Raw genomic sequence first — 19,962 nt, 5'->3', positions numbered from 1 at the left:
AGGAAATCAGGCCCTCATGTTCTGTCAAGATCAAAAGCCCAAGTTTCTGGTTTGAACCTTATGTCTTTTCAAGAAACTTTTCTCTAAATTTAATGCCACATAGGAGAAGGCAGGTTTGAATAGTTAAGGCAAGATGACCAAACAGTTCCAGGCTTAGATACGTGTATGGGGGTGGGGCTGCAGAAAACGTGGAGGCGACCAGAGATCAGCATACAAGGCAGGCTGGAGGGGAACCGTGATGGAGGGACAGTGAAAACACTTATGACCAAACCCACCTCCTGACACAGCCTTGGTCAAGCAAGCTCCAAACCACCACCGTCATCAAATAGAACGGCGACCCTCCCTTACTGAGCATGTGCATCAGAGCCTTCATGTCAAATAGACCCGACAACAGTCTGTGAGTGTTCTAGGTTGCGGGGAAGACAAGTGAGGCTTCTGGAAGTTGCTTAGCCAGGGGTTCAGACCAGGCTGGTTCTGGTGCATTGAGTTCCTGAGGAGCAAGCAGTGATGGTGATGGTGGGAGCAGACTGTGTGGGCACCCTGCACACCACCAGTGCCTGCAGGGAGAGCCCCCATTCTGCCAACAGAGGATCCTGACTGTGTGGTTCCTAGCTCCTTATGGCCATTCTCAGAGAAGGAAGCTTATCCAACAACATACCCCAAACAACACCATTGTTCAATAACAGGTGTGTCTCTGTGGTGGGGATAGGGGACAACTGAAGTTTACTTCGCAAACAAATTTTTTCTCGAGTTAATCTACTACCTAACCTTGGCAAGGGAGAAGGGGAACTATTTCGGGTTACTTTCAATATTTACCACTCAGTAATATAAATATACAAAGACATAACAAAAATAAGCCACAGAAACTAGTAATATCTGCGCTAGTCATGGTGATAAAACTTTTAACCTAGTATTCATCACTTGAGCCAAAAACAGCTTAAGTAGATCTAATACTCTGGAGATACCCACCCACCACTGCATAGCAGTGGGCAGTGGTGGGCAAGAGATTTGAGCTTGATCCGCCATGTCTAATTTTTTTAAAGGAATACATTTGTGAATTTCTGGTACAATAAAATATTTTAAAATGTTGCAGATGGTAAGAAAATGCATCCAAATATTGTTTTCTGGTGATGATTTAAAAATTTCTTCTGACTTTTCTGTATGTATAATACAAATTTTCTCTACTGAGGATGTTATAATTATGAAAGAACCAATAAATTTTAAGATACACTTTTTAAAAAATTTTTATTGATTTTTTACAGAGAGGAAGGGAGAGGGATAGAGAATCAGAAACATCGATGAAAGAGAAACATCGATCAGCTGCGTCCTGCACACCCGCAACTGGGGATGTGCCTGCAATCAAGGTACATGCCCTTGACCGGAACCGAACCTGGGACCCTTCAGTCTACAGGCTGACGCTCTATCCACTGAGCCAAACCAGTTAGGGCAAGATACATTTTTTAAATGAACAGAAAATAATTATCTCCTAAGTTCTAAGGGTGTTATTAAACAACACATGGCTGAAAAGGTTAATTGCATCTCATTAATAAATAGGAATAAACTCCAATGTCATTACTGATGTAATTCATAACTGAGTAAAAAAAAAAAATAAGCTGAAAGGATAAAAAATGCTTGAGTGACTGCTCTTTTAAAGGTAACACACAATTTAAATAGTGCTGTATGCAAAAAAGAGTTACTTGGGGGATTATGGGTAATTCGAAACATTTTCTTTAACCTTACATTTAAAACTATATCTTGGGCAGATGCTTGACAATTTCAAATCACTTTAATGAGTTCACATTAGCCTCCAACTCACATGTGCGTTTTTACTGAAATCTCCGCTCTCACGCCTAAGGTATCAGCTGCCTCAGGGACAGCTGGGTATTAAGTACTTCCGAGCTTACTGCAGACAGGATTCTTACGATTTTCAAATAAACAGCATTTCTTGTTAATTCCATTGAAGAGTCCAATGAAAAAACACACTCTAACCCACTCAGGTAAAGACCTGCAAGTGATGCTTTGCTGAAAGGCAGCCTTGATTTCAATTTCCCAAGATTCACAATTGAAAGGATGCCCCCCGGGGACACAACACCCCGTTTTGGATTCATCTATACTAATAAAAGGGTAATATGCTAATTAGACCGGGAGACCTTCCGGACGTCCTTCTGGACAAAGCCATGGTGGCAGGGCCGAGGCAGAGGCGGTTAGGGGCGATCAGGCCAGGAGGGGAGGGCAGTTAGGGGTGATCAGGCTGGTGAGGGGGGGCAGTTGGGGTCAAGCAGGCCGGCAGGCGGGGCCAGTTGGGGGCGAACAGGCTGGCGGCGGGGGTGGGGGTGTGTGTAGTTGGGGCAAGCAGGCTGCAGGAGGAGGGGCAATTGGGGATGATCAGGTCAGCAAGGGGGGGCAATTGGGGGCCAGAAGGCCAGTGGGGGGGGCAGTTGGGGGTGAACAGGCTGGCAGGCAGAGTGGTCAGGGGCGATCAGGCAGGCAGATAGGTGAGCGGTTAGGAGCCAGCGGTCTCGGATTGGGAGATGTCCAACTGCCGGTTTAGGCCCGATCCCATAGGGATTGTAAACTGGCAGTTGGACATCCCCTGAGGGGTCCCAGATTGGAGAGGTTACAGGCCAGGCTGAGGGATGCCCATCCCCCGCTGCCCCCTGTGCACAAATTTTGTGCACCAGGCCACTAGTATCACCATAAACACCCCACAGCAGTGGAACAAGTAGTGACTTGACTAGAAATTGGGACCCAAATTATAATCGAGGTTCAGAAGGGCGCCACCTTCACCTCTGGAATTGTCTCCTCATGTATCAAGATTTGGACGTCATCCCTGAGGCCCCTCTCCCTGCTTCTAACATCTCAATCCTAAGCCTTTAAACTTGACACTGGAATGAAGAGCCAATCAAAGGTTTCTTCAAAAGCTGCTGTTCCCTTTCTGGATCATTACACAAGCTCTAACCTGCAACAGCTGAGAATGAAGACAGTTTTATCTAGAGCAAGCACGCTGCAAAGTGATCCATACAACTGTTCAGTGGCTTAAAACAGACCATCTTTTAACGTGTCTGGCATTTTAGACACTTAGCATCTTGTTACATGAGACTAGCCTTTCAGTAAGTTCCTCACCTTGACAAGGTTCCTGGGAAAGTCATTCCAACCTTGTAGTTGTTTATTAAGGAACCCACCCCAAGAAGGGACGGCTACTGTGCTCGTTCGCTAAGGCTGCTGTAATGAAGTACCAGAGACCAGGGGCTGCAACTAGACATGTACTTCCTCCCGGTTCTGGAGGCAGAAGGCTGAGATCAAGGTGTCAGCAGGGTAGGCTTCCTCTGGGCGCCCTAATCTTCTCTGATGAGGACATCAGTCAGGCTGGAGGAGGCCCCACCCTGACAGTCTCATTTTAACTTCATCACCTTTAAAGACCTCCATCTCCAAATACAGTCACATTCTGAGGTCGGTTAGGATTTCCACGTATGGATTTTGGGGGACACAATTCAGCCCATAACCACTGTTCATGATTTTTCTTTTTCACATATTTTGACATGCCTTTAGAGTAGGTTTAATTAGGTATTAAGAAGATATGCCGAAACCGGTTTGGCTCAGTGGATAGAGCGTCGGCTTGCGGACTGAGGGGTCCCAGGTTCGATTCCGGTCAAGGGCATGTACCTGGGTTGCGGGCACATCCCCAGTGGGAGATGTGCAGGAGGCAGCTAATCGATGTTTCTCTCTCATCGATGTTTCTGGCTCTCTATCTCTCTCCCTTCCTCTCTGTAGAAAATCAATAAAATATATTAAAAAAAAAAAAAAAAAAGAAGATATATAAAACCCAAAAGATAGGCTTGTTTCATGTGCATGTAAAACGTAACTGATGTGCACAGAGAATCTGTGGTGTGACTAGGCACTATACCTGCTGTGCGAGGATCTGAAAACTTTCAGAGGACTTTGCCTTATACAGCAGCTATAGGTGGAAAAAAGTGAAATTTAAAAAAAGGCCAAAATTCATTCTATCATTCAACAGTCATTTCCTGGTTGTGTGTACTTTTTTTTTTTTTTTTAATACTCACCAAGAATATTTTTCCATTGAAATTTTTAGGAAGAGTTGAAGAGAGGGAAAAAGAGAGAAACACTTGATTGGTTGCCACCTGCACGAGCCCCTGACCAGGGTCCGGGCCAGGGAGAAGCCTGCAACCAAGGTACATGCCCTTGACTGAAATCGAACCCTTTGGTCCACAGGCTGACGCTCTACTAGTATATCTACTGAGCCAAACCGGGTGGGGCCAGCTGTGTGTACTTCCATCGACACATAAAGTGATGGTCAAGTCTTCACTCCGCCCCGTCCAAACCTTGTTCTCTCACATTTTCTCAAGGCAGTTCCCAGGCCACAGCATTTGAAGCACTTCAGACATCTGTTATGAACGCAGCCTCTACATCCCACCCGACTCAGGGAATCCACTCGGGGTCTGGGAACCTGCATTACAGCACCACCCACCCGTCCCCTCCAGTCTGTGGGAGTCTTCCTGAGCTGTGTGCTGCCATCTACGCTCTGGCTCTTCACCCATGAGGAAGGTCACGCTTGTCCAAGCTGCAAAACTGAAAACACATTTATTTCACACAGAGCAATCAGTACAGGCAGAAAAGAACTCGGTTTCCATTTGCTGTATCATTGAAAACCTAGCACATCATTTGGCTAAAATTCACATAAAAGTTCCCAAAAGAAACAAATCTAATGGTTTCCCCCAAACAATAGATTCTCTCTTTATTAGTCAGACCAGCACCTGCTGAAGGGAATGCAATGCAGACCTGACAGTGATATTTCTTAACAAGGACGACTCCACATAAGCTTTCAAGTGTAAAGATCAACTTCGAATGGCAGCGAGTCTAATTCATCAGCCACCAGACCCGAAGGGGAAGCAACAGCACTGCGGACATTATACTCTTCCTGGGAATCCAGCCCCACAACCTGCATGAGCAGGGGTCCAAGACAAAGGAGAGGCAGCAACACTGAGCGGGCCCTACCCCGGGCGGAAACGCACGGACTATGCCTCCTTCTCGGCTGTGTCCTTCTCCGAGGTCCACTCCACTGGCTTCATATTAACTTGGTCCTCAGTCTTGCGGTGCTATTTGGAAGACTTTTGGTTGTAACCTGTAAGTTCTAAGAACCCACACTGGCTGATTCCAAGGGTGGCATGCCCTGTCCAATACATAGATGTCCTCATGGTTTGAAGGCCATCCTGCAGGTTGCACATATATGTCAGCGGTCTCCTATGGGAGACAGAGCTCCTTCCTCTTCAGTAGAGAACAGTGCAGGGGCAGTGGCTTTGGCTAGCTCCTCCTCCTGTGCTCCCGCATGTGCGCAGCGATGGAACCAGCTATTTCTGCATTCTTCTTGTTCTGGCCAAAATAATCTAGAAATTCACCATCTGGTCCAATCAAGTACATTATTATGGTATGGTCCACCTGCAGAGAAAGGGGGGTGGGGATGACAAGATTACCAACATAAGTGGTTTATTTTACTGTTTAGGTTCTGCAGGGTAACAGAACTTCACATTGTGCTTAAATAACCCGTGGCACCTATTATTTACGGAATGGGCCGAAGCCTAATATAGTGACACATTATCTCAAATAGCTTGTGGTCTAGAACTCTGCACTGACCATTGCTTGAAACATCAGCTATAATTTGGATTTCCTTTGGTTCAATCCTTAGCATATCCACACAATCTCTATTAAAACTTCCACTTCTAAGAAACAGCGGCTCTGGCCTTCGTAACACAGTCAATGCTTGTGAACGATGCTCGCTTGGGAAGAGCTGACATTTATGAGTAAAATATTTCATCAGACCCCTGGACCATATTACAAAGACATAGCACATGGAATTAAAAATGTTGGGGAGAAATTATGTTCTTCAATGAGTTCTTGGGTGTATGCCTTTGCTTTAGGAAGAACTGGCTGGCTGTCAATTCATCAGGACCTGAATTCTGCTTACCATGTTTCATGAGAAGAAACCAGAAAACCAACTACTAACTATAAAAGTTATAGACTAGCCGAAACCGGTTTAGCTCAGTGGATAGAGCGTCGGCCTGCGGACTGAAAGGTCCCAGGTTCGATTCTGGTCAAGGGCATGTACCTGGGTTGCAGGCACAGATGTGCAGGAAGCAGCTGATTGATGTTTCTCTCTCATCGATGTTTCTAACTCTCTATCTCTCTCCCTTCCTCTCTGTAAAAAATCAATAAAATATTAAAAAAAAAAAAAGTTATAGACTCTAACACAGTATTTAGTCCTGATAGCAGTGATTCAAATGGAAACATGACAACAGGTGTCTTTCTCCCGCAGGAAATTCTTACACTACACAGGGCAATCCCATCCGAAGCAAAGCACCAGGAAACTCCTGAGAAGCCACAACACTACACCTCGGAGGGATCACCTAAAATCCACTATCCCAGTGGTTGGCAAACTGCGGCTCGCGAGCCACATGCAGCTCTTTGGCCCCTCGAGTGTGGCTCTTCCACAAAATACCGACTTCTGCGCATGGGCCACGAAGTTTCAATCGCCCGCATGTGGTATTTTGTGGAAGAACCACAGTCAAGGGGCCAAAGAGCCGCATGTGGCTCGCGAGCCGTAGTTTGCCGACCACTGCACTATCCTTTCCAGGCAAAGTTCTTAAAGTATTCCTAGCTTTAACTTAAGTTCAGACTAGTCACCAGTCTTTCTTAGTTACATGATTCCACAAAACCCCATTTTAAATGAGCAGAAGACTTAGAATTTAGAGTCCTTGGAATTTACTGCAGGCTTGGTTGCTACTTGGCAAGATTAAAAGACAGGAATGTGATCACACATACCAAACTGGAGACAGCCCTCAAATATATCTGAACATATGGTATATGTGTGAGGTAATTACTTTTTTTATAAACACACATTCATAAAGACACAGCAAATGGAAAGAGCCACCTGCCCACTCAGATACGGAAAGAATGTACACCGCAGGCTCAAGCAGCTGTGACTTCATGTCTTGCATCATTTACTGCAGGAGCAGGGCAGGGGCTCTGTGCTTCTCCACATATTTGAAATATTGGTCAGAACTAGGTCTCCAGCTCATCTTCAAACCTTATCCTGAAGCTTATCCCCTCTTCCTCCCTATTTCTTCCTTTTCTCTGTTCTCTATTTAAAAATAGAATGTCAGTGCACTGAACTTACTTTATGAGTATTCTTAATATAAATTACTTCCTAATACATAATAAAAATATTGTACTATCCATGTATGTCAAACTTGTCAGTGGTCAAGTCTCAATGCACATTTGGTTAAGGGCAGAGCAAATTGCCACCTGTTTTTTGAGTGGGATACTCTAAAGTTCTAGTAGTTCCTAGTAGAGAACAATAAACCGAGCCACCTGGCCAGGGCACAAGCTCTTTCAAGTGTCACCTTAACCCAGGAGATAGGTATCAGACACCTCTACAAACAATAAAATAGGCTGAGAGGGTAAATTATCAGATTGGTAAATACCGGACCGAAGCTTAGAACCTAGATCTGTCCAATTTCAAAGTCCACAATCATTTTATATCATCATGTTGGCACTATCTCTACTGGATATACACGCACACACCTTTTAATTTTTGAAAAGGTAACCAATGCTCATAAAAAAGAACGAACTTATTCAACGAAAGTCCTCCTCTTCCTCTTCCAGACCCTCCGAGTCCTCAGTTCTCCTTAAAGGGAACCCCTGCTGCCAGTTCCTGTGTTCTCCTAGAGCAGAGGTGGGGAACGTCCAGCCCGTGGGCCACAAAAGGCCCATGAAATCACCTGGTCTGGCCCTGAGTTAGGGGTGAGATAATTAAATGTCTGACCAAATATAGCAGGCTAATTTTTTTTTTTAAATATATTTTTTATTGATTTTTTACAGAGAGGAAGGGAGAGAGATAGAGAGTTAGAAACATCCATGAGAGAGAAACATCGACCAGCTGCCTCCTGCACATCTCCTACTGGGGATGTGCCCGCAACCCAGGTACATGCCCTTGACCGGAATCGAACCTGGGACCCTTCAGTCCGCAGGCCGACGCTCTATCCACTGAGCCAAACCGGTTTCGGCAGCAGGCTAATTTTTAAGTTGATAAATTTGTATGGCCTGGGAATGATGTTATTAATATCCACATGGCCCTTGACAGAAAAAAAGGTTTCCCACTCCTGTCCTAGAGAAATTCTCTGCATTTATTAGTGTGAGTTTCTATCTACTTATTTCTTTTACCACCTGTCACCTATTTATTTTTACAAAGAAGTAACTTTTCTTCTCATTTAATGACATACTGGACATTGTTCTGTATTAGCACATATATAGTAAGCCTTTAAAAAATGGTTGTCTGGTTTTCAGTCTTTTTATAAGCAATGCTGTAGGTTATAGCTACAGGATAAGTTCCAAACAGTAGAATCTCTAACCCAGCGGTTCTCAACCTGTGGGTCGCGACCCCTTTGGCGGTCGAATGCCCCTTTCACAGGGGTCGCCTAAGACCATCCTGCATATCAGATATTTACATTACGATTCATAACAGTAGCAACATTACAGTTATGAAGTAGCAACGAAAATAATTTTATGGTTGGGTCACATGAGGAACTGTATTTAAAGCACCAGAAGGTTGAGAACCACTGCTCTAACCGAAAGAGCATCTGACAAACTGCCCTCTGAAGAGGGTGTGCCCGTCAACCACGCAGGAAGTGCCTCATCCCAACAGCTCCTGGGCTCTTTTCCCAAATTTGACTTTGACAACATATTTCAAACTTTTGATCTTTGCTGACCTAACAAGTGAAAATGGCATCACAAGTCACAGGTTTTTCACTGAGTGACACTGAACATCTGTTTTTGGTTTGAAAGCCATTTATATTCTTTGTCAAAAGTAGCTTCTATGCATACACAATCATGTCAGATTGCATGCATAGCGTGCAGTGCTGTGCATTTAGCTTTCAGTGGCACACCAGCACACACAGACCATTCTGAGGGCTCCACTGGCGTCTGGAAGCCAGAGTCGTACCTTGTTGCTGTTGTTTGAGATTAAGAAAACCCCATTCCATTACACCTCAACCTTTAAAATACTCCCTGCCTCCTTGCAGTTCCTAAAATTGTAACAGCAGTTTCGCACACCATCTTGTGGATGAAAATCTGTGACTTCCAGGGCAGAAGCCATACTAATGATGAACCAAGAAACTGGAGAGTGTCGCCCCCTATTGGTTGATTTGGCAAACGTAGAGCAATGGACTCCACATTAAGATAAAAATATTAACATCCCATTCTGGATTATGTACACAGTACAAATCTCAGTCCCCAAACTCGAAACCAGTTAATTCAACTCTCTTTTACAGAAAGAGTAAATAAGCTGGAATTTCTTGCCATGGCTTCCTCTCTCGCCCTGTACTCTTCTCTCATTCTTCTCATGCTGCTGGTGCAACAAAGGGAAACCACAGTAGGGTTTTCTCTGTCCTTAAACTTAGGGCTTATGGAAATATGCTAATTTTTAAAAAAATATATATTTTATTGATTTTTTTTACAGAGAGGAAGGGAGAGGGATAGAGAGTTAGAAACATCGATGAGAGAGAAACATCGACCAGCTGCCTCCTGCACACTCCCTACTGGGGATATGCCCGCAACCAAGGTACATGCCCTTGACCGGAATCGAACCTGGGACCTTTCAGTCCACAGGCCGATGCTCTATCCACTGAGCCAAACCTGTCAGGGCAAGAAATATGCTAATTTTTGTCTTTTTTTTCTCATGAACCCAAGTTTCCCTAAATCTAGGAGGTATCAGAATTGGAAAATAAGATTATGGAAAATAAGACTGAAGCCAAGGGACCAGAAGCCAAATTGAGGCTGTAGGCTACAGTGTGCCCCAGGTTCAAAGGTGACAGAGAAACCATAGGGCCGCAGATAAAGCACCACAGTGAGATGTCCCCTCTGCACACTGTTCTTGGAAATGAGTCATGGCATAGCCAGCAGATCAATGACTCAGGGTCCTGGCCAGCTTTCTTTCTATAAAACAGCTTTGCTGGTAAAAAAGCTCTTCTGGTTAATCACTTTGTCCATCCAAATTAATACAGAAACCCGAGTATGACAACTGAAGAAAAAAATGGAAATGATACTAAAATACAATGTCAACTTTTTAAAAAAAAAAATACATATTTCTATTGATTTCAGAGACGAAGGGAGAGGGAGAGAGAGAAACAACAATGATGAGAGAATTATTGACTGGCTGCTTCCTGCATGCCCCACAATGGGGATCGAGGCCGCAACCTGGGATGTGCCCTGACTGGGAATCAAGCCCTGACCTCCTGGTTCGTAAGTCAATGCTCAACCACTGAGCCACGCCGGCCAGGCAATGTCAGTTCTTAATGTGATGGGAAAGAATGTCCTATTGAGAAAACCGAATAGAGCAGTATGCATGCCCTTCGCTGGTGCTTCACTGTGAAACCACTGGTAAGAAACGGAACTCAGGAACTTGGGCATTAGCCTAGGGCTCCTGGGGCAGTGCTGATGAAAGTAGATAGCTCTTGACTGTATGAGCTACAGCAGAACACCTTAATGGAATCATTAAAAAGAACATAATTAAACACCTAATGATGCAAGTCATATAGAGATATGAAAATACACCTGCCCTAGATAGTTTGGCTCAGTGGAGAGAGGGTCAGCCTTCAAACAGAAGGAGGCTGGGTCCAATTCCGGTCAAGGGCACATACCTTGGTTGCAGGCTCCTCCCTGGCCTGGGCCCTGGTCAGGGCTTGTGGAGGAGACAACCAATCGATGTGTTTCTCTCACATTGATATTTCTCTCTCTTTCCCTCTCTCTTCCACTGTTCCTAAAAATCAATGGAAAAATACCCTGGGGTGAGGATAAACAACACAAAAAGTGTCCTTGAGTGGGGATTAACAAAGAAAAAAAAAAAAAGAAAGAAAATACACCTTATAGAAAGTCTACCTATCTGTGCCTTTCCTATTTTCTCTTGCTTTTGCTTTTCTAAATTCTTATTCATTCAACCCCAAAATACAGTTCCTTATGGCCAGACACTGCTTCTCAAAAGAAGCATATTTCTTTGACCTCTTCACAGGGGACACAGAAACAATACAACGCTTTTAACCAGTAAAATAGCTTTACTCCAAAATGCTGGCTTCTCTTTATCCCTAATTCCTAAGGAATTTGCAAAAATCTCAGGTTTTCTTTCCTCTCTGATGCCAGTTGTCACTTAAATCTATATGAACATCTGAGCCCTGAGAGTTGGCCTGTGGGTAGAAACCTGAGCAAGTACTTACTATGTAGTCCTCATCTTCATCCCTGGGGCCAGGGCTGTAATACACTCGGTAAGCTCTGGCTACTTGATCAATCTCCTCTTTTGTGCCAGTCAAGCCAACCAGTTTGGGAGAAAATTCTAAATAAAAAATGAGAAAGACAGCAAAAAATGAGAAGCGCACAAAACAACCTATCCCTACATGAAAAAGCAGTACTAGTTATAAAGAAGCCCTATTGCTACTTTCTTCCTGTGAGTCCCTAAACATTTCCTCAGGTTTCAAAAGAGAAAAATTTCACATAGAGAACAAATAAAATTTTTCCTGTTGTATACAAGTCACACTGGAATTAAACTAGAAATCACTAACAGAAGATAGCTGGAAAATCCCAAAGTATGTGGAGATAAACACACTTCTAAATAACATGGGTCAAAAAGGAAATTTCAAGAGAGTAAAAAATATTTTGAAAAATGAAAATGGAAATGCAACTTACCCAAATTTGTGGGATGAAGAAAAAGCAGTGCTTGAGAGAGAAATTTATAGTACTGAATGCATACATTAGAAAAGAAGAAAGATCTAAAGTTGGTAAGTTTCCTCCTTAGGAAACTAGAAAAAAAAGAGCAAATTAAACCCCATGCAAGCAGAAAAGAAAAATGAGAGCAGAAATCAATGGAATTGAAAACAGGATATTAATACAGAAGATCAATGAAACTGAAAGTTGGTTCTTAATAATCTATCAGTCATATCCTTTCATGACTATCTAGTAAGGAGAGAATATATTCTAATTATTTGTCACATTTCTTATTTAGTTGTTTTTAAATAATGAGATATGCTGAAGTTCAAAGATATTGTCATAATTACGCACTATAGTATTTATCTTTATATCATATCATGAGATAAAAATTTGTCTCAGTATTAGTTCACAGCAGGTCAAAATATCTGTATCTCATTTTCCAGCAAATAATCTCATACTACGGATCTGCTGTTAGGTTTTTGGAATTTATGTAAGTAAGCTGGTGAAAGTCACTTAAAACACCTGGATTCATCAGACTATTAAAGTGATAGTCCAACATTTAACCACAGTACCTTCTTCTGAAGGGAGAGAAAGCCTATTTTCAATCCTTGGACTAATTCATTATAAATTGAAAAATTGTTCAGGTACTGAAAAAGCAAGATGGCTTGTCTTTCTTTTCTGCTCAATTGAGTAAATGAAGAGAGAGGTAAAAGAAGCCTGAATTAGTTGCACATCCATGATCTTTTTAAATTGTTGAAATTTCAATAATTTTCTAGCTACTAATTGAAATATTTTAAAATCCCCCCCAAATGCAATTACTAATGATTACTTCATCAATCACTGCCAAGTGATTGACAGTGATTGATGAGAAATATCACCACAAGGTTTTGGTAGTCTAGTTAGGTGCAGCAACTCAGATATCTATTCATTTGGGGTATTTATAGTTTGGTTACTACTAGTATACCTGCTTTTTCTTGCTTTAGAAAATACCCTATTGCCCAAGTTTCTGACAAACTTGCAAACTATGAACATTAATTGTACTTTTACACACTAAAAACATAAACCTTTGTAACCCTGGATTATGCAAAGATTTCTTACATATAAAGCCAAAAGCATTATCTATACAAGAACAAGTTTATAAGCTGGATCTCATCAAAATGGAAAATTGCTCTTCAAAAAACATGGCTGAAATGACAAGCCATGGGAGAAAATATCTGCAAATCATACACTTGATAAGAGACTTATATCAGGAATATAAATAAAAGTGAATAAATAAAACAAACAGCCCCAAAAGATATAAAGAGACACTTTTTACTGAAGAAGACATACAGATGGCAAACAACAGCATGAAAAGATGCTCAACATTAGGGAAACGCATGTTAAAACCACAACGAGGTGCATATCCATGCTCTTAGCAGCTTTATTTGTAATAGTAAAAAACTGGAAATAACTCCAGTGTTCATCAACTGAATACTATTCAGAAATAAAAATGAACGAACTATTGATACATTCTACAACAAGGATGAATCTCAAAATAATTAAGCTAAAAGAAGCCATTCAAAAAAAGAGTACATATTCTATAATTCTATTTACATTGACTTGTAGAAATGCAAACTGATATACAAAGACAGCGAGCAAATCCTGGTTGCCGAAGCCAGGGGTGGGTGAAGTGGAGGGGCGGGAGGAGTTAGCAAGGGCACAGGGAAGCTGCTGGGGGGCATGGATATGTTTACTCTTTTTGTGGTGATGGTTTCCCAAGTACACATATGTTAAAAGGTAACAAATTGCACACTTAAATATATACACTTTGTCAATTATCTCTCAATAAGTCTGTTAAATAATAAAATATATAGTAAGGTTCTTCAAAAACACATTTTAAAAAATAACCTCAAAGGTTTAGAGGACATGTGCATTAGACTGTGCCATAATAAAAACAAATATAAAACTATTCACTAGTTGTTCTGTCCAGTAATTTAAATCAATTTCACCATAACTACAACTTAAATTCCTGATTTTTAAGCACCCACTTTCTGCACACTAGTATAAGAACAAAACCTGCTTGATCAGATCTTTATTCTCAACACACTTTTCAGCTGAAAAAACTCAAATCTAGAGAAATTAAGCAACTCACCTAAGCTCGTAAGACCTAAGTATTCACCTTTAATTCTACCATAATTTACAGTCTTTAAAAGTACCTTCTAATAGGTTTTGACCTGCATGTTGAGATGTTTGAATTGAAATCCTTCCACTAGTAGTTATGTTTCCGTCATAATCAATATTTTGGGCTTATAAACTATGTCCTGAGTTCAAAATGTGTTTATATAAGATTTATTTTTAATCTCTCAATGCACATACTCCCAGAACGTATGCACATTAATTTTACAAAGGAGAGAATGAGATGCACAGGCGGAATTAGAAACAAGGCCCCTTACTCTCAATTCAAGGCTCTATTGACTTTGCTGATACACGAAGGCTGAGTTCAGTTCTCCCACCCTGACAAAATAAAAGGACCCTGCCCCAGCAATAAAGAAGCCTGTTTCTTATTTACTTACTAGCCACAGTCACAACTCTGAGCCTCATCTTTTTTTTTTTTTAATATATTTTATTGATTTTTACAGAGAGGAAGGGAGAGAGATAGAGACCTAGAAACATCGATGAGAGAGACATCGATCAGCTGCCTCCTGCACATCTCCCACTGGGGATGTGCCTGCAACCCAGGTACATGCCCTTGACCGGAATCGAACCTGGGACCCTTCAATCCGCAGGCCGATGCTCTATCCACTGAGCCAAACCGGTTTCGGCAAGCCTCATCTTTTTATTTGACTGTAAAATTGGAGATAACATTTGTCCTCCCTATTTCACAGGCCATTTTAAGGTACAAATGAGTTGATATTTCAAAAACTGTAGAGCTAAATAGATATTAAGTATTAGTAATGGAACATACCTTTCACATAATTTGCAATGGCTTCTTTTGTGTCCCTCTCTGGGTCAATAGTGATGAAAAGTGGAGTTAAATCTGGCAGAGTTGGAATATCGTCTGAAAGAAAGTTTGTTAGTCAGTATTCACACTGTTAAGGGAAACGACAAAGAAAACCAGCAATTACAGTAGAGTGTAGTAGCTACAGCAAGGCTTAGGGAAACAAAGGCACATCTGACACTGGTGTTACATGACCTGGAAGGGGATGGGATGGCCTTGAGGAGAAGCAGATCGGTATACTGTCTGTGGTGGAATCAGATAACCTACCAAATACCTGCACCAGGGTATCTTGTCCCCTAATCCAACCCAATATTGTAGGTTATTCCCCGCACCATGCCCCAAAGGCAGGGCAAACTATTCATAAGAACCGAATAGCCTGGGATAATTCATTTTAAGAAGGATGTAGCCTGTCTTCTTATTGGTACTAATAAATGCCCCTGCCTGCACGTCATTGACCACCGACAGATTTCAGTCTAACCAACAGTCATCTACAAAAGGCAACAGTGCAGTCAATGATGGAAGCCACAATAAAGGGACACAAAGAAGAGTTAAGAGAGACCCAGATCACACTGACATTTTTTTTTAAATCCTCACCTGAGGATATTTTTCCATTGATTTTTAGAGAGAGTGGAAGGGAAGGGAAGAGACAGAGAAACATCCATGTCAATTGGTTACCTCCCACAACGTGCCTGCAGCAGGACTGGGGATTGAGCCTGCAACTGAGGTACATGCCCTTGACTGGGAATTGAACCCAGGATGCTTCAGTCGGTAGGCTGACACTCTATCCACTGAGCCAAACCGGGTAGGGCCACATTGACATTTTTAAGCAAACTAATATTTAGCATCATAACAAGCTTCTTTTGGTGGAGAATTTATAGGTCATGGGAATCCAAGCAATAGACAAGCCTAACACTAAGATTTTATGTTCACACAAACCAAATAATTACAAACCTCCATCTAACAGTAATACTAGAATGTGAAAAGCATAGTAACATTAAGGACATTAAGCAAACATACTTTTCATAGTAAGTGATGGCTTCCTTACCTATTTCATCCACGACTTGAATCATTTTTTCTAGTTCTTCTGGACAAACATCAGGGCAATGAGTGAAACCAAAATAAATCAATACCCACTGACCCAAATAGTCCTTATCAGTCTTGCGCTCTCCGGTATGAGTTACGAGGGAAAATGGTCCCCCAAGTAGAGGCTTTCCAATGCTTCGCTGCCGTTCCTTCTCCAGCTCTTAAACAGACACAAATACACACACACACACACACACACAAAAATCGTCAATGTAACCATAGTTACTCAATACCTGATATATGATTCATACTATACTAATGGCTGTGTGGGCACAAAATGTACAAGAAATAGTGTCAGTTTTCAAGAACCTTAAAAAACCTCTTAAGGAAAATAAGCATAAAATAAAGTAAAACAAAATCAAAATAAATCTAATATGTACTAAAGACAATAAGAAACGAAAGTGGTAAAAATATTTCTTCTGGAACAATTCAGTCCTAAGCCAACAGGCGTGCCATGATGCGGGTGAGAGAGGGGGCATAGCTATACAGAATGCCTGAGCCCAAGAGGGCAAGATGGTGGCCTGGCATTGGGAGTCTGAGCCTGAGTGTGCTGAGGGCAGCTGTGTGCTGAGGGGAGGGGACAGCGGTGATGGGAGCTTACTTACTTACTGGGGGCTGATCAAATAAGTAAATATATTAGAGATAAGAAAGTTACAAATGGACAAGGAGTTAGAACAATAGAAAGAAAGAAAACTAGAATGAAACTTGCAGTACTGGAAAGAAACTGGAGGTACAATATGAACTTATAGTTTCTATATATAGAGAAATATAGATAAAATATATATATATATATACTGTATATCTCTTTCCTAGCTCTGTCTACTGAGAGGACCTGGGAGAAGACACATTGAACTCATATACCAATAACAACGAACTCGTATCCTGACTTCTAAATATCCTCCTCCACAAAAAGGAAACAGGGTTTTTTAGAGAAATAGCTGATATCAGGTCCTGAAAGTCAAGTAAAAACTGAAAAACTTACAGATTGAAGGAGACTAAAAAAGCAACTAGGCATGAGGTGTGGTTCTAAACCAGACAACTTTTGCCAAAAAGGGCATCAGGCTGCACCACTTTAAAGAGGTCTGAACATTCAACAGTAAAGCATATCAGTGTCGATTTTCTGATTTTGAACACCGTATTGTGATTATATTGGAGAATGTCCTTATTTGTAGAAATATACAATAAAGTATTTGGAGATGCTGAGGCATCATGTCAAGCAAATATTTTCAAATGATTTAGGAACACTTTTAATACTGTATGTATCATAATACATTTTTAATAAAAATGTTATTAATTGCAGGTGACATTCCAAACTAAAGTCAAATGAAGCTTGCATTTTCCTTAAATGTCTTTACCAACACTTTCCTAGCTTTTCAGTTTTATTTCACTGTGATACTAAAGGAACTTAACTGCTTATTAGAATATGAAAATTATATCAATAAAGTACTACCAGTTATACAAAAGAAAGGTCTAAATATCTTCATGAATCTTATATTGCTCAGGTTCTAAAGCCTATGAATTCTCACTCCCAGATTTAAACACCATCCTGTGTATAATGGCATCAAAAGAGACACTAAAAAAATCAAAACAGATTTAAGTGACACTGTAAAGATTTACTGAAAACTCTAAAGCAAATCTTAAGAAGTCCGCCCTCGGCCTGTGGACTGAAAGGTCCCAGGTTCAATTCCGGTCAAGGGCATGTACCTTGGTTGCGGTCACATCCCCAGTTGGGGATGTGCAGGAGGCAGCTGATCGATGTTTCTCTCTCATTGATGTTTCTAACTCTCTATCCCTTTCCCTTCCTCTCTGTGAAAAATCAATAAAATATATTTAAAAAAAAAAAAAAAGTCCTAGAATATTCGCTAAAATATAAACTTCCTGTAAACAATTTCTAAACACTTCAAGTGCCTGTTCACAGTGGTTCCTAGCTTCCCGCCACAGGTTCTCCCTCTCTCTGTCTTCATGGTCAGTCTCTGGCCTGCTTCTGTCTGCTGATACCCAGTGATTTATGGTAGGGGCTGAGCCTTCCTTTGGCCCTCAGAGCACCCTGAACTTCCCTCTGGCCTGACAGAACCTCATCTAGTAAAATCTTTACTTCACAGTTATCACAAAGGCTGGAATGCACCTTAGTCATCTTTGTAGCCTCTGGACTTTGCACTAACCCACGTTCAAATCTGTCTCAAAAGAAGCCATTTCATATTGTTGGACAGTGCTATGCTGGATTGGATCCTGGAACAGGTAAAAGGCAACGGAAAAACAAGTGAAATCCAAATAAAGGGAGTGAATGGTTTAGTGAGGACTAGTGTACCAATTCTAATTCCTTAGTTTTCATGACACGTCAACATTAGGGGAAGCTAGGTAATGGGTATATGAGAACTCTCTATGCCAGTGGTTCTCAACCTTCCTAAGGCCTCGACCCTTTAATACAGTTCCTCATGTTGTGGTGACCCCCAACCATAACATTATTTTCGTTGCTACTTCATAACTGTAATTTTGCTACTGTTATGAATCGTCATGTAAATTTCTGATATGCAGGATGTATTTTCATTGTTACAAATTGAACAGAATTAAAGCATAGTGATTAATCACAAAAACAATATGTAATTATATATGTGTTTTCCGATGGTCTTAGGCGACCCCTGTGAAAGGGTCGATGGACCCCCAAAGGGGTCACGACCCACAGGTTGAGAACCGCTGCTCTATGCCATATTTACACCTCTTCTGTAAACCTAAAATTATTTCAAAATTAAAAGTCTAAAAACAAAGAGTTGCTAGTCGAGAGGCAGGAAAGACGTTATGCAGGGCTGACCAAATGACAGGTACTCACTGTCAGTCTTCTCTTTCTTGAAGAACTTCATTCCAGCCAGTAAAGCTCCTCCAATGGCAAACGTGACAGCTAACGACTTCCAGGAAACGGGCTACTGGGGCAGAGATTTCAAAACCAAAACCACCAGTAAGACACAGACACTTAACCATACTGAACATATTACCGTAGTTTTAAATATAAAAACGGGGGCCCTGATATTGTTCAATGTGCGGAAAGTTTCATGCTACTTGGGATGAGGACGTACTGAAAGTGTCTGCGGATGCAGCTGTATCTGGGCTCCTAAACGCAACCACAAAGGCACGTTTTCAAGGGCAAGTCCGCTCAGCCCATTTCTTTTCATTGTTTTGAAAAAAAAAAAAAAAAAGACAAGCAGTGTGCCTCTGATCCCCACTGCTGACTTGAAAACCAGTTCATTACCTGCTGGTGCTGCTACTGTGAATATCAATAAACCAAGTGAAGTTTGGGAGGTGAACCTGGCTCGCGAAGTGGAAGAGGCTGCGAGTGGAGTTCCTGCAGACGCATGGCAACCTCATTTCCTGGTTCTCCGCGAGTCCTCAGATGCGGGGCTGCGCAGGCCTAACTCACTAACATCCCCCAGATCCGAGAAACACTGCCCTCACTCACCAGCTAGAAGAACCTGAAAGAACCCCCCTCTCAAAAAAAAGGGGGGGGGACCTATCCAGCAGGCAACAACGATCCCTATTTTGCTCCATTTCAACGTGCACACCGACCCTCCGAAAGGGGACCCGAGTGTCGAGATTCTCAAAACGCCCTGACCCCTCAACAATGGAAAGTTTCGGGTGGAGGACGCTAAGGAAACCTAAAATGTTGACCCAGGTGAGCGGCTGGGCCGCAGACGATTTCAGGCGCGGCCGGGTGCTTTCCGAGGTGACGACCAGGTGGGAGGGCGGTCCGACGGCCGCGACGAGGGAAGGAGGTGCTCCGGGTGTGCACTCACCCCGGGCTTCGAGGGGCGCGAGGGGTCTCGGCGGCCCTTCGGCTCGGGTCCTGGCGCCCCCGGCGGCGGCGGCATCGCGGAGCTGAGGCGCCGGCACCCCGGACAGCCGCGAGGGAGCCCCCAGGCCCGCCATCCCTTCTCCGGCTGCGCGCAGAGTGGCCTCAGGAAGACGCCCACGGTCCCCGGTGCCGGGCCCCACACCCCGAAACCTCGAGGCGAGAGGAGCCGAAGCTGACCACCCGGAAGCCGCATGAGCCGGCCCGATCCCTGTATCAACCCCGCCATGAGCAGAGGAGGTCGCGCCTCCTTCGACCCGCCCCTCGACTTCCGGTTCCACTTTGACTTCCTCCG

At 42.6% G+C, this 19,962-nt stretch overlaps 2 protein-coding genes across 3 annotated transcripts in view; both read right to left on the bottom strand.

Moving 5' to 3' along the window:
• Positions 1-4,580: 4,580 nt before the first annotated feature.
• On the bottom strand, positions 4,581-19,920 carry SCO1 (synthesis of cytochrome C oxidase 1). 2 transcript variants are annotated; one of them, XM_070394296.1, is made up of 6 exons: positions 19,612-19,920; positions 18,654-18,744; positions 15,882-15,986; positions 14,711-14,803; positions 11,280-11,395; positions 4,581-5,454 (listed from the first exon to the last, which is right to left on the bottom strand). In XM_070394296.1, the coding sequence occupies exons 1-6, from the start codon at positions 19,894-19,896 to the stop codon at positions 5,320-5,322; spliced, it is 825 nt and encodes a 274-aa protein (XP_070250397.1). In that variant the 5' UTR covers positions 19,897-19,920; the 3' UTR covers positions 4,581-5,319. The 2 variants fall into 2 exon arrangements, with proteins under 2 accessions (XP_070250397.1, XP_070250396.1); XM_070394295.1 differs by having other exon boundaries at positions 15,789-15,986; positions 19,612-19,916.
• Positions 18,687-19,962, bottom strand: part of TMEM220 (transmembrane protein 220) — a 31,068-nt gene continuing 29,792 nt past the window's right edge. The window contains exon 7 of the mRNA XM_070394299.1: positions 18,687-18,747. Coding sequence (XP_070250400.1) covers positions 18,745-18,747 — 3 coding nt within the window. The 3' untranslated portion in view covers positions 18,687-18,744. The remainder of the gene's footprint in view (positions 18,748-19,962) is intronic.

The sequence above is a fragment of the Myotis yumanensis genome, unplaced genomic scaffold (assembly GCF_028538775.1).
Source record: "Myotis yumanensis isolate MYYU_CA2020_CCGP unplaced genomic scaffold, mMyoYum1.0.hap1 SCAF_16, whole genome shotgun sequence".
NCBI classification, from domain to species: Eukaryota; Metazoa; Chordata; class Mammalia; order Chiroptera; family Vespertilionidae; genus Myotis; species Myotis yumanensis.
The sequence above is the reverse complement of the archived record's forward strand: the minus strand, read 5'-3'. Positions and strand labels throughout refer to the sequence as shown.

Coding starts and splice junctions, on each gene's coding strand:
- SCO1 (XM_070394295.1), bottom strand. CDS start 19,896: ATGGCGGGGTTGATACAGGGATCGGGCCGGCTCATGCGGCTTCCGGGT. Junction 18,745..19,611: donor CGCGCCCCTCGAAGCCCGGG/GTGAGTGCACAC, acceptor CTGCCCCAGTAG/CCCGTTTCCTGGAAGTCGTT. Junction 15,987..18,653: donor CAAGAAAGAGAAGACTGACA/GTGAGTACCTGT, acceptor TGTCTGTTTAAG/AGCTGGAGAAGGAACGGCAG.